General features: G+C 36.5%; 1 protein-coding gene across 1 annotated transcript; it reads right to left on the bottom strand.

Moving 5' to 3' along the window:
* Positions 1 to 1,605: 1,605 nt before the first annotated feature.
* chpfa (chondroitin polymerizing factor a) lies at positions 1,606 to 11,503 on the bottom strand. Its single transcript, XM_026272047.1, has 4 exons — positions 11,019 to 11,503; positions 8,459 to 9,023; positions 4,717 to 4,899; positions 1,606 to 4,470 (listed from the first exon to the last, which is right to left on the bottom strand). The coding sequence occupies exons 1-4, from the start codon at positions 11,306 to 11,308 to the stop codon at positions 3,208 to 3,210; spliced, it is 2,301 nt and encodes a 766-aa protein (XP_026127832.1). The 5' UTR covers positions 11,309 to 11,503; the 3' UTR covers positions 1,606 to 3,207.
* Between the last annotated feature and the right edge of the window lie 2,854 nt (positions 11,504 to 14,357).

Here is a 14,357-nt window from a genome sequence, read left to right as displayed (position 1 = left end):
GTTATGGCCGTGGTTTCTGTCAGAGCACATTTTATAAATGTAACAATGGTACATACTGGAGTCCAAAAATAAAATCTTGATAGATTAATCACTTCGGTTCTGGTCACTGAGAAACAAGCACTCCACACTGTGTGCTTTTTGATGATCTCTGATTCCACTGAGAATGCTGGACATATTAAAAGAATGTTCTGGGTTCTATACCAGTTAAACTCTCGACAGCATCCATGGCGCGCTGTCAATTACCATATAAAATTATATTGAGTTGTACTTTTGGTTTATAAAAACAAGATCACTTATGTAATGCATAACCCGAAGGCTAAAATGTTACTTGAGACGTTTCTTTACTATTAAGAACCATATCTCATGAGAAAAAAAAAAATAATTAAAGACAAAATTATAAAAAAACAGATGTTGACTCTAAAGATAGATAATACAACATTTCTAACAAAAGTTCTAACGAAGGAGGTAATTGCTATGATGTAAATTTCAACTACAAAGTCCAAAATGAAGCAGTTTTAAGTTTGTGTTGAAGGGATAGTTCAGCAAAAAAAAAAAAAAAAAAAAAGATTAATAATATTCTCTCATCATTTACTCACCCTCATATTGTACTGAACCTATATATGACTTAATTTCCTCTGTAAAACACAAAAATATTTTTTTGTAGAATGTTGGTACCCAAACAGTTTTGGTGTCCATTGACTTTGGCTTTCTTTCTTCTGTAGAACATAAACTACATTTTGTCATAGTTTGGAATGTGAAGGTTCAATTCAAAGTTATTTTAAGGTCCAATTCTCCCTATTAACAAACCCTTAACTATGCATTTTGCCTCAAACTCCTAATTTGCTGCGTATTCACAGTTAGTAAGGTAGCTGTAGAAAATAGGTATGCTAACAAGCAACTTGTCAATAGAGAAAGAATTGGTCCCTATACTAAAGTGTTACTGTAAATTATTTCATTTTGGGGTGAGCTGTCACTTTAAGATGTTAAACATGTTGGGTTTATGTATCAATTTGTTAGTGAATGAGAGTTTATTGCTGAATCTCTAAGAGTCTGTCAAATCTAGATATCAAATATTTTACTGCTTATGCGTTTTATACATTTAAGTCTAATTTTGTGCTCAAGACCAGCATCCCACTGATAATGATGTATCACAATGTCTGGAGTGACAAAATGCAAGTGATTGTAGGACATAAATTGTTATACAAGTGAGCTGCTGGGGAAAAGTTAGACTAAAATAAAACTCTAGAGATGTAAAAATATGTGCTATATAATTAGATACTGCTGACTTCAGCTGCCTGGTGCTTATAAGGGTCCATTCTGTGCCCAAAGGCAGTGTGTGTGTGTGTGTGTGGTTCAGGGCTTTAAAAGAGAGGACATATAAATAGAGGTGAAAATTTACAGCATCTCATTAAGACTGATGTTGAAATCTGGAACCTATCGGACTTGATTTGTGACATTTGATTTATGCTGCAGTGACGGTCACAAAAACAAATGCACTTAACTGTCTTATTGGTTGCTTTGTGAGAAAATCTGTCCTTACAATAAATATCAAATGCAATATAAACAACTGATGAAAGGAATGGAGAAAAGAGACAAGCACTCATGTTTATCTGAGCCCTAAAATAAAGTCTTTATTAAACATTTTGTACAATAATATTAAAACAAAATCCAATAGATTTATAAAGAATATTTATAGTGAAAAAAAATCAACAAAGGTGAGGTGAAGAAACAGTCCTGTGAAAGTATACATATCCGAGAGCTGGGAATCCCATGCTCCTTTGCTGACCCCTAAAGGCCAGTAGAGGCTTTAATCTGTGCTCATTTTGTGATGCATTCATTCATTCATTCATGTTGTGCATGTGTCATTTAAAAATGTACAAAACGTATCACGGTGTAAAACCTTTTTCACAGCTCTTGTACGCAAAATCAATTGACATCCAGCATCATGATATTGTGTAACACATGTCACTTTTGTAAGATGGTGTCAGTGTACTGCATTAAGATTATGATTGTTTAAATTAAAAAAAAAGTCGACACAACACTAAGTCAATACAGTAAACATGTTGCAAGAAATAGGGACAAGAAAAAAAAAAAGAGAGAGAACCACAAAACTAGATACAGGCTTTACACACTCACTTTGCAAACAAACAAACAAGTCTGAATTATCTTATATAACCCAATATACTGTCAGGAAAACACATTATGTTTTGTGAAGTGTTTGGAATGGTCCGTAATAGAGGCTCTCTGTAGTGCATCTTCAGAAATGTGTTCAATAGATGGAGTGTTTCCATCAGCAGGCTCGAAGCAGACTCGATACGCCACACCATCTGAACAGTATTGCACTAGTATTGCACTCATCTCTGGTAGACAGCACAGGAACTAACTATAACCATGTAATGCACCCTATAATCTTTCAAGAACAGAATGAAATGCTTTGACAGGCGTATTTTGCAGCATTACTTATACACGAAACAGACTGGCAATGAAAATATTAATGCAAGTTAACCGGTTTCATCAGAAAAATCGCTTTGAGGCGGTTTCAATGGTATGACAACATGGAACCACGTCGGTTTAATACGCTTCCAACAAAATAGTGTTTGAAACTCAATAAACGGTCTCAACATTTGTTTTTTGGCACCAATGGTCAATAAGACAATGATTTTTACCTTAGATTTAACAAGCTAGTATTAGAGGGTTAATAAATTTGGAGTGTGTACTGGCTGAAGCATTTCAACAATAAACCCATTGTTAGAATCCGGATAGCATTCCTTCACACAGCAAAAACCCTGTTACAGTAAACTAACATTAAAACTATTTTAAACGAATCTGCTTGAGCAAAAGTGTCTGGAATGACAAGACAAAAGTGTAGGACAGCAATGATGAAAAAATGAAAGGACAGCATATTTTTGAAGGCACAGCGATTTAGATATGTTACGGTAGTGATCATTTCAACAGCTAACAGCTGCTCGCTTTAAGAGCCAACATAAATCAATCTGCTCCAAAGAGAAAGATAGCGAATCATAAATCCCCTGTTGTCACAAAAATCGTCTATTTTTAAATAGATTTCAAATGTTTTTAGTCTTTCTTTCGGTACCCACAGCATTTTTGACTGCCGGCACTGTGATTCCACAGACCGGCTACTAGTAAAGCATCAGCCCAATGGACCAAAAAAACTCTCAGTCATCTCAAGATCTTCTAGGTTTGGTTTTAAGTACTGTTGCCTTGTTCCTGTTCAAACAGCACCATGGCGAGCTGAGAGCGTGATCCGAGGCTGTCCAGGGTGCTCTGCACGCACCTCTGGTAGATATCTTCGCTAAGACGAGGATTACACGGCTGGTAGCTGTATTTCTGATGCAGGGCTGGCTCCACTGCTCGGAAAACATGAAGGCCAGAGTATTTAACGAACATGTCATATATATCCAGGTTCTCCAGGATCTCCTCGTTTTCCTGGACATCTGAAGACATGCGTGTCCGAGTCGCCATGTAGTCCGAGTTGTAGAAACATGCTTCGGTGAAGGAGCTGCGATCAAAGTGGCCGGACTCTTTGACCAAATCCATCGTATTGGGAAAAGGCTGGTTCTGATAAGCAATGTCGGGATTGTAGTATTGGAAATGGATGGGAAAAAACACCTGCCAGTTGTTGATGGAGTTCATCCGACAGCGATTGAGGAACTCCGAGTTGATGCTGGTTTTCACAGTGGCGATGAAGAACAACGTGTCAACCGGGTGCTTCTTGGAGATGATGTCCATAAATTTGATTTGAGAGGGACTTTCGCTTTTAACGCTGATCCAGGGGATTTTGACCGTTGGATACCGGTGCTCGCAAGCACCGATTTGCGCTTTGACGCCGGCGAAGATGTCATTCTGGTTGACTTGTTGGGCCTCAACTGTATTGTAGATGAAGAGAAAGGTCAAGATGGCATTCTCACTGGTTTCAAACGCGTTTGTGGCGTACACTTGCAAAAACTGCTGAACTTGCTCTCGGTCTTGAAGAGTGACGGGGAGGATGATATGGACTCGAGTTGCTTCTGTAACATAAGGCATGGGGATGATCTCAATATGACTGAGAGGCCTCACCAGGTGGACCCTCTTTGTGATGGAGCGACTGTGTCCTTTCTGGTTAACCACCTCCAGCTGGAGGTCCAGGGTGTACTCCATCCCTCTGGTGGGGTCGAAGCGCCTGTATCCGTTAATAAGCTGCTGCTTCTTCAGGTGCAGAACGGGCTTGTACTTCTTGTTCAGCTCCCCCATAGCCGTCTCAATGACGTCAGCTACGTCCAGTTTATCGATTCCACGGAGCTCGCATTTCGGAGAGCCATCGATGCAGGAGTACACCTGATCCTCTGTGAAGTAATCCCACCGCAGGACCTCAAAACGTGTCTTCGGCTCAAAGGGTGGATTGATTCCAACTGGCCACAAGGCACTACGGTTGCCCTCGAAAGCCACCACGCTCACATTTTTTATTTCTGCCTTTAAAAAAAAAAAAAGTAGAGAACAAGGTGTGGGATTCGATTAAGCATTTTAAAGATATTTGATGAGTAGATTATTACCTCCATTTGAAAATGCACATTAGCATAACACTTGAAGGTACTAGCAATTTTACACACCCTTGCAAAAAGCCTATAATGAATCACATTACTCAAAAGGTCAAAGAAAAAAAAAATTCTTCTCAGTTTGGCTTCAGTATTATTCAGCAAAGGTTTAGTATAAGGGTACCTGCAGTTTTCTGATTTCCTCATATGTTTTCTGCAGCTCGATCTCAGTGAAGTGTTTGTGAAGTCTGTACATCTGCTCTGGATCAGACACTGGGTGGACGGTCAATGCATTCATAAACTGCACATTATCTTCCTTACTGGGGTCAGTATTTTTTCCCATTTCATAATAATAATACTTCTGCCCCTGAAAAAAGGAAGTAAAAAAAAGGATGATTAGTGAAAAATCTTTATTTTAATTTCTTTTTTTTTTTTCATTTGGATGACCTTTGGTGTCATCTAATACTCACTTCAAAAGAATAAAATGATAACTTAAAGGGACCCAAAAACAAAAATTTTGACCCCTCTAACTCCCTTTCAAGTTTTTTTTTTTTTTTTTTTTAACACAAAAGCAGATATTTTGAAGAATGTTAGTAGTCAAACAGTTGACGGTAGCCATTAACTTTCATAAGATTTTTCTGAGGGTGAGTAAATGATCGCAGGATTTTCATTTTTGGGTGAACCATTACTTTAAAGATTTAAAAACGCTAATAATTTAACAAAACTGTTAAATGTAATCTGCCTCAATTCAATTGAACCATTTAAAATGATAGTTATTTTTTATTTTGAACTTATCTAGGTGCAACAATTTTATTGGTTGCCAGTCATACCATAAATAAAAGTACTGGCTTATCTGTATCAGCCAGAATTCAAATACTGGTGCATTCCTTTCGAAATCAATGTTTTAAGGAGAGTAAATGCTTCCACTTGAGGCCCTGCAGGAGTACTGCTCCATAAAAGGATGTAGGAGGCACTACAATGATGTGTTGAGAGACAGGAGGTGCTTTGACGGCTAAGGCAGAAGTGGATTTATAACTGGATGAAATGCCAAAATGGAGACGGTACATCATGTTTAGTGTGTCTGATCCACTGTCTCTCTCCCCAGTAGCTCCACACTGACATCCAGTCATCTAATGCTTCTCTGATGGATTAATAGAGGTCTCAGTACCTGTTTCAAGAACAGATTAACCGGAGGACCCCAGACCCCTCCAAACAAAAGTGTGACATATGGTTCAGACTCTAAAGGTGAGATTCAATTTTGAGTTGTGATTCTGTCTGGGCTAAAGGTGCCAAAGCTCAATAGCATGGTTACAGAGCAGACAAACAAAAAGTTGTTATTGTTAACTTATCACAAATTCTTGTGCTTAGTTGTGCTGAATTCATTTAACAGGATGCATGAGTCAGCTTGAGTGGAGGCTGAAATGTGTAACTTTGGTCCTATTTCTTCTAAACATTCTAGTTTCCAAAGTCCAGTACAAATTTTAGCAGGGTTTTTATACGAGCTAAATGAAAGACCACTGTAGGAAATTACAGCCTAAGAAATGATACCATAAGAGAGATTTTCAGAACTACTTAAACCACAAAAAAGAGAAAGTGTGAGGTCTGTGTAAAGACTGCATTAAAGGCATTTAGTCCATTTCTGGGTAAATGACACAGTCCTCGTTTTATATCTAGATCTAGACAGTTCAAACAGCTGAAGAATTGAACACCACCCAAACATTTCCTGCGTTAAGAAATAATTTAGATATTTTTGTGGGGGATTTAAAATAAAAAAGCATGCATACATATCAAGATCTTGCATTGTACCTATAATTTAAGGCATTTGTAGTAAAAACTGGTAGAACTGGTATTAACCAGCTCCATTTAGAAACCATATACATTCCAACAGATGAAAACTCTATTACAAAATACCTAAAAATAAATGATCCCCAAAAGCACATGAAAAAAAAAATCTCTATCATGCTTCACATTTCCTTTAGTCCTTTATAACTCCAGTAAAAGAAACAAAAACAAGACAGTGCTGAACACTATCTAGGTGTGTAAAGGCCAGTGGGGTGCAGACACTAAGCACCTGAGCCGATTAGACCACAGTCAGAGAAAAGTGAATCTAATCTGATCAAGCTATTAAAAGAACAAGAGAAAACACTAAGCCACAATTTGCACATTCTAAACTAAAACGGTCACATAAACAAGCCTAAATAAGCTCTATGTATAAAATGCGAATGTTAACATTTATAACCGTATAAACCATATACATTAATAGTTAAGTAGTACTTGTCTTGTATTTAATAATTATTTTAAAATTAACTGGTTCAGTGGAAAGGAGTTAACTAGAGTGAGAGATGTTTGGGGATGTCCAGACATTTTAGCTTGGAAATTGATGGATCATGAATTCTAGCCTTTTTTATTTTTTAAAGCTTGTGTATATTTTAGACTCTTTCTTGCTTACGCACTGCCGAATTCCCAGACAGGCTCTGGGCAAACAGGGATCTGTGGATGCAGAAACAAAGCCGCTGACTTACACCACCTCTTACCCAATGTGAAAGACAAGAGAACTAAGAGCTTTGAGATCCCAACGTCTGACAGACTGCAAAATCTAAAAGGTATTTCAGGTGAGAAAGGCCATGATGCCATATTACCATTTACCAAAAAAAAAAAAAACTTCCAGACGAGTGCTGTTTTGTACAGTTTCTGTGCTTGAAGAGACGGTGGTTGAATTTAATCCCAGCAGATACTGGCAGTAAGAATAAAGACCTGAATAGAGGTGAAACTTCAGACGTTGCTCTGACTGACAGACTAAAGCAACAGACCGGAGACCTTCCCTTTAATTGCTGAGAGCAGCAGCATTTCAAAGGAGACATCTGAATCTAGTCTTTGGTTGTTGTATACGTGTTCTGGTGAGTTGAAAGGCAGTGAGATTTAGTTTCCTCAAGAATAAGGCCCCGTTGGGTCCCACGCAGTTAGAGTGAGACACACTACTAGTATAAAGCTGTCTGTCATCAAACACCGCAGGTTTACCACTGGGAGTCTGACTCGCATTCAATCAAGGCCACTGAGATGGAAATTACAGACACTGATAGCTCATTCAAATAATGTGCAGTTGAAAATATGTCAAGCATCTTTTTTTTCAATAACACCCAATTCTACAATCTCACATTCACAGACATTTATCTACCAAACGTAATTATGATTATGTGTGGAACTAGAACAAAGATTTTACTTTTATGATTAGTGTATGATGTGCCAAGAAATATGTTGTTTTGTTTTTTAGTGCACTTTTAATGCTGATGGAATTTAATGAAACTACAACAAAAATGTCATGTGAATTCTTCAGTCAGAGTGAAATTGGACCAGACAGGTTTCGGTGAAGTCTGACTATTAGAGCTGGTTAATGCGATTGTAGCTCAGCTTCCAGGATGTAAACATGTTAATCGGACTACAGTTGGCCTCGGCGATGCGCGCTTGCTCTGAAAAACATGAGGTGATGTGCGGTGTGTATTTAATCTTTTACATTTATTTGATTATGCATTGTCATGTATTTTTGGACAGAAAGACTGTAGATCAACAGCTGTACCTTGATTATAATTGCACATGTAATCATACTCATTGTTTTAAGGCTTTTTTATGCATTTAAACGACTCAAATTCAACTTTGCCATCACAATCATATTTGTTTATTTAAAATATATATTAAAATAGAAAACTTTTACTGTATTTTTGATCTAATAAATGCAGTGTTGGTGAGCATAAGACTTCTTTCAAAAGCATTACAACATTTTCCTGACCCCAAATTGTTGTGTATTGTGTAGATCACAATACAGCATTTTTGTCCAGATATAGATTTCATGGAATATAAAGAATTTCCCAAGGCAGAGTGAAACTATTTACATATTTGTAAACTTCCACTGAATGCAGGACTTATCTCACCTCAAATTCTTCCACGCAGTTGGTATCAGCATAGTCAATGATGCATCGCCCAAGCCACTCGTCATGTCTGGCGCTGAGAATGTCGTTCCTGCAGTTCTCTATGAAGGGCTGGAGCCTTAGCAGAAGACTGCGGGATAGCAGGTATCCAAAACCCCCATAGCAATATCGCCCCTGCATCTCACCTCCGATGAACTCTTCAGGGCTTCCCATATACAGCACGCGGTCCATACTCAAGTGCTCCACCAGAGCCCTGATACGATCTGCCTGAGTGTACGTGTCGTCCTGGGCGAGGTAGAACCAGTCGTACTCTGTGATGTAGTGTTCTAGAATGTACTTGATGGTCTGGAACATGTTCCAGATGAGGCGTTCATCGCCGTGGGTGACCACGACCATCCCGTGGGGTATCTTGCGGCTTCGCGTACCAGTGAAGAACACAACATTGTCCAGATGATGGCTGATGGTGCGGTTGACGGCCACACCTAGAGTGTTGATGGTGTTTTTGGAGGTGAGTATTCCCACGAAAAGACGCTCTCGAATTCCCAGCTCTGTGCTGATGTATTTTGCCCTGTGGAAACAAACAGATCACTGCAATTTACAACTCAACAATTTAGCAACTCAGGATTGCAACTTTGATGTTTAACCACACAGCTACATGGAAGCCTCTTTCCACATCAGAGTGAAACAACAATAAAATGGGAATTTATGGGATAAAGCTTTTTTCTTTTTTTTTGTTAAGTGCAAAAATTTGCCATATGGTAAGATTGTAACTTTCAGTTGAAAGTTATAAAGATGCAATTATGATTTATATTGTCACAGTTCTGAAAAACACAGTTCTGTTAAATATTCAAACTAAATCTAAACAGGACCGTAAAAATTACATAAAAATAATACTATTACAATTATATACTTTATACATGCACACATTACAATATAGCTACATTTACATTAAATTAAGACTGAATAAAAAAATTTAATATAATTAAATGAAAAAATTAAATTAGAAATGTTTCTGAAACTGCTAAAACTGAAAAGCTATATAGAGAAAAATGACAAAAACACAAAATAGTGAAAATATAAAAATAAAAGCTAATTCATAAAAAACTAAAAAATTTCTGACCCAAATTTGCAATTACAGGAAATTACGTGAGACATGATGTAATTTTGAGATATTTGCATTTGCAATTATAAAAAACAATGGTGCAATGATTAGAAAAAATTTGAATTTTTTTTGCAGGCAGACATGTTTGCTGTTAGTCTGAATACAGGAGTTTTGGATAAATTTAGCAGTCAACTATCAGGATACAGCTTTTTAAACCAGTGCCTGGAGGAATAGTTATGAGGTCAACGTGAACCTAACTGATAACCAAAGACAACTGACCCTTTCATGCTATGGGACTAGTTAACTGTAGTCTCTAACCTTCCTAATTTACCTCTGGGCATTGAAAGTGTTGACTGAAATAGAGAAATAAGCACCATGGGAGCCACTTTTAAAGATTACAGAGTTCCCAATGGGACATATTAAATGAAGGAGATTGTGGGAAAGAAAGAAAAAACTGTTACAATATAAGCCTGCCACAGGCGTTTCATCTAATTCCAATGAAACAATAATGAAATATCTCTCAGTGCTTGTGAAATGACACTTAGTCACTGACAATGTTGTTGCGAAATTCTCTGAATAGCGAAAGCAAATATTTGATTCATCTGTAATTGTCAAAGCCTAAACCACCAGCACTGAAGCGTAGAGGTCTGAGTCACGTTAGCAGAAGTTAAATCCAAACTCAAAGCTTTGAATTTTCCAGTAAGAGTAGTTTTGTCGTCATTGAGAGAAGAAAAAAAATTAAGGTTTATATTTCCATTGGCTGAAAACAAAGTGATTTTGTCAAAATGTCATTAATATTCAAGAACAAGCTTCTACTAATATGAATAATGTAATCATTTTAAGGTTTATTAGGGCAGAATGCAACCTGCTTTAATTTTGAGAAAGTCAAAATATGGCTGACTTCCAACATGATTAAGGTAGCAAGATTAACCTTGAAATACATGAAAACAGCCAGTTCCACTAAAAGTAAACAACAACACCTTATATGTTTTTGTGTGGTTCTTTTATAGTTTTTACTAGTTAATCATTAGAGAACTGTTCTCTCACAGACAGAGAACCTTGTATACAGGACTTCCTATTTACAGCAGTCGTTATAACATAATAGTGAAAACTGTAATTTACCGTTGACCTCAACCCTACTCCATTCCCAACATATGGGCTATTTTAGATTGAATTAAGACATCATTTACTAATCTATTTTTTATCCCACACAAAGGTCCTGATTGTCTTTTGGGAACACTTCTTGAAAAACTTCTGTCTCTACTAGTATAAACGTACACAACGGTGTTTTAAACTTAAAAAATGCCCATCAAGAAGGCCCATAACGTTACATGAAGTAATGGTAATGGAATCTTCTCGCCTAGATGATTATTCCTTGGGTTTTAACTAATAATATGGTTTTATTTTTGACGCTAACCACGGTATTAAAGACAGACGAAGCAGTCTAAGTGGTTTGTCTACCTGAAAAGTTTCTTGGGCTGAGACTGTTTGACTGGTTTATATGGGATTACTCTCGGCTGGAAATCCTCCTCCTCTTCACCATCATTCCCAGTGGAAATAGAGTTTGGTCTCCGAGCTCCTTTCAGGCTTCCATCCTGGGATAAAATGATTCCTTCATCTGCTATTGTATTAATATCACAGCTCTCCTCTACCCAGCTCACACTCAGCAAACTCAGAGTAAATCCAAGAGAGATCCCGATAATAACCGGGCCGATCGGCCTTAACAGACCGATCAACATAGAAAACCTCATTGTACTCCGACTACTGGCGCTTTGCACACCTCCTGTAAGCGCGACCTTCTGAGCAGAGTAGCGCACATCAAGAAAGCGTTTCGATTGCTAACTTAAATGCATTGGACGTATTCCTTTCCTGTAACTGTATCACCTTCCTGCAAATTATTGAGGCATTCGTACGTGTCAGAGGCTGTCGCTCCTCCCAGAGGAAATCGAGCGCCCCGCCCACAAGATCAAACGTCATTACAAAGAGCCGAGTCATACCTTTAATGGGCGGAGCTTCCGTCCTGTTAGAAATCCAATGGCATTTAAAGCTGATGTCTCTTTGTTATGACGTTTGATTCTTGAAGCTATGCGGTCCCTATTCCCTTTGTAATGGAAATGAAAATTCTAAATTCCCCCCCAAAATGTGATATATATTTTCCGTCTTGAGCTCTCGGAATCGATCATGTTCACTTCTCATGCTCTAAATCTTATAGCATGAACTATATTTTTCCACTAGAGGGCGATGTGGGCTGATATTTGACCATAACGCTCTTATGTAAAAAAAAAAAAAAAAAACTAAAAAAAATAATATATATATATATATATATATATATATATATATATATATATATATATATATATATATATATATATATATATATATATATATATATATATATAACTAAATAAAATAAACCAAGAGGAAATAGCAGAATAAAAGAACAAGAAAGAAATGACACTTTACTTACCTACCAATGCCAAGAATAATGATGACAAAAATAAATGCTTCTAATTTTTATTTTTATTGCCATTTGGGTCCTCGCAGTGCCATACTTAATTTTCAGTATTTTCAGGTCTTTTCTGTTTATGCAATGATTTCTGAGCTCTTTAACGTTTAGTAAATAAGCAAATAAGCAAATAATATTGCACACATAAATATTACAAACATATTGGGGTTATTTCATAAAGTATATGAAAATATACTTAATATATACATTTAAGATATAAATATTTGTAATAACCCTTGAGGTATACATAAAGCAAGTCAAGAGAGAGGGAACTTTCAAGACTGAACTTATGACTATAAACCTTTCTAAATCATAAGTCATCAGACATAGGAAAAAATTATATGACATACTTTTGGCTTGGAAGTCAAATGTCACACAGTAATTTTATAAATGAGTTATAATTTTATTTGTCTTTGCTTTTTTTGTTTGTTTGTTTGTTTAATCTTTGATTATGCTTTTCTAATTTGTAAATAATCACTGTAAAGACCTCACTAGTTCATTCATTCTTATTTCATTTATTTATTTAATGATATATATATATATATATATATATATATATATATATATATATATATATATATATATATATATATATATATATATATATATATATATATATATAAGCTGTCATTCCAATAGATAATTATCTTTTTAAATATCCATGATTTGAAGTTTGAACTCTACAGTAACTTAACATAAACGAAATTGTACAAGACCCACCCAAATCTTTCTGACACATCAGACACAAACACACTGAGTGGAAACAATTTCTTTACGGACCACGGAAACCCCAGAGGGAACGTTTCCCTCACTGAGCTCTTTGTTCTAAATAGATCAAGGGTGTGTTAGATTTTATCAAGCATATTTGCATGTTTACTTAAGGACGACACATCACAGTGGAAGCCCTTTCCATTGGAAATCACAGCACTTCACCTAGTTCTGCTGATCTGAGTGGGAAACATGATCAGCCTAGTCCCAGATTAAACCTATCAAGTCTCTGTCAGGACATGTTGGCTTTTCTACTCTTTGGTTTTCTGTGGAACTGTGACAGGGCATGTTAAGCTGCATTTGCTTGATATAAGTATTGCATTTGTCCTTTTCTACAGAAGGAGAGATTTTATCATTACAGAGACTTTAATTTCTGCATTGGATTTTGTACTACAAACAGCAGAGGTGAATGATTTTGTTGCAGAAGCCATCTGACAATCATGATCTGTCATCAAAGATAGTCATGTCAAGCTACTAGGATAAAGGCATGTGTATGAGAGTTGACATTTTCTTTCAACGGGTGTTGCTTGGCTATATTTGATTGTTATTTGGCTGCTCCTGGAAGTACTTAGCAGCTGGCATGTGAATGGCTGTGATTAAAACAGATCCATTCTTATTGCTAGTATCATGTCATAATCATATTGAATTGAACTGTACTAAATTAATTCAACTCACATTTTTTCAGCACACCGAACTAATCTCTGAACCCGCAGTCAAGTGTACTTTAACAAACTGTAACAAAATCGTCTTAAAGCAATAAAATCTTAACACATGGGGGCGCTATATGCTCACACAATTAGAGTTCAAAATCTCCCTCTGAAATTCAAGGCTTAAGGAAAATCATATCCAGCTGTACGATTTTTGCTTCATAAAACCATGTGCCTATAAAATACATGGGATGTTTCAGGGAAACATCTGTTTCATCATCACACTATCTATCAATAGTGAGAGGTTCAAAATTGTTAAAATAGTTTTCAAATAGTTTCCCTTTTTTAAACATTGCTGATTTTCCATTTCCTTTCCCCATTTATAAGCTGAGTAAACATACAGAAAGAGAACTGGATGAAAAGCTACTTATGCAGTGTGACAAAAAAGGTGCTGATTCTAATTTAAAGAGCGTTTATCACACCAGTAATCAGTGTGTGGCCCATTATCTCCTTGGCTCATCTCCTCCTTTTGTGTATCTCACAAGAAAACTTTTTGACTGTGCAATGACATCTTTTCCATGCTGCATTACTGCAGTGTCTCATTTTAATTGTCTGTCTATCTATCTATCTATCTGTCTATCTGTCTGTCTGTCTGTCTGTCTGTCTGTCTGTCTGTCTGTCTATATAAAAAGTTAAATCAAATAAGAATATATTTTTTAAATGCAAATATAAATAATATAAATAGATATAAATTCTAGCCATATATACACATTTTAATTCTCAGTCCTTTTTATAAAATTCCACAAAATCAGAAATGTTCCATCTTAGCACATTTGAGTGGTGAAGCGTATTAAATGAATCATCGGCGAACTTGAGACA

This window comes from Carassius auratus, chromosome 9 (genome assembly GCF_003368295.1).
Source record: "Carassius auratus strain Wakin chromosome 9, ASM336829v1, whole genome shotgun sequence".
NCBI lineage: Eukaryota > Metazoa > Chordata > Actinopteri > Cypriniformes > Cyprinidae > Carassius > Carassius auratus.
Note: the sequence above shows the minus strand (reverse complement) of the source record. Positions and strands in the feature narration are given on the sequence as shown.

Excerpts from the sequence above, each read along its gene's own strand:
- chpfa (XM_026272047.1), bottom strand. The coding sequence starts at position 11,308 with ATGAGGTTTTCTATGTTGATCGGTCTGTTAAGGCCGATCGGCCCGGTT. Across the intron at positions 9,024-11,018 it reads CAGCCCAAGAAACTTTTCAG|GGCAAAATACATCAGCACAG; the intron begins GTAGACAAACCA and ends TTGTTTCCACAG. Across the intron at positions 4,471-4,716 it reads AGGAAATCAGAAAACTGCAG|GCAGAAATAAAAAATGTGAG; the intron begins GTACCCTTATAC and ends TTTTTTTTAAAG.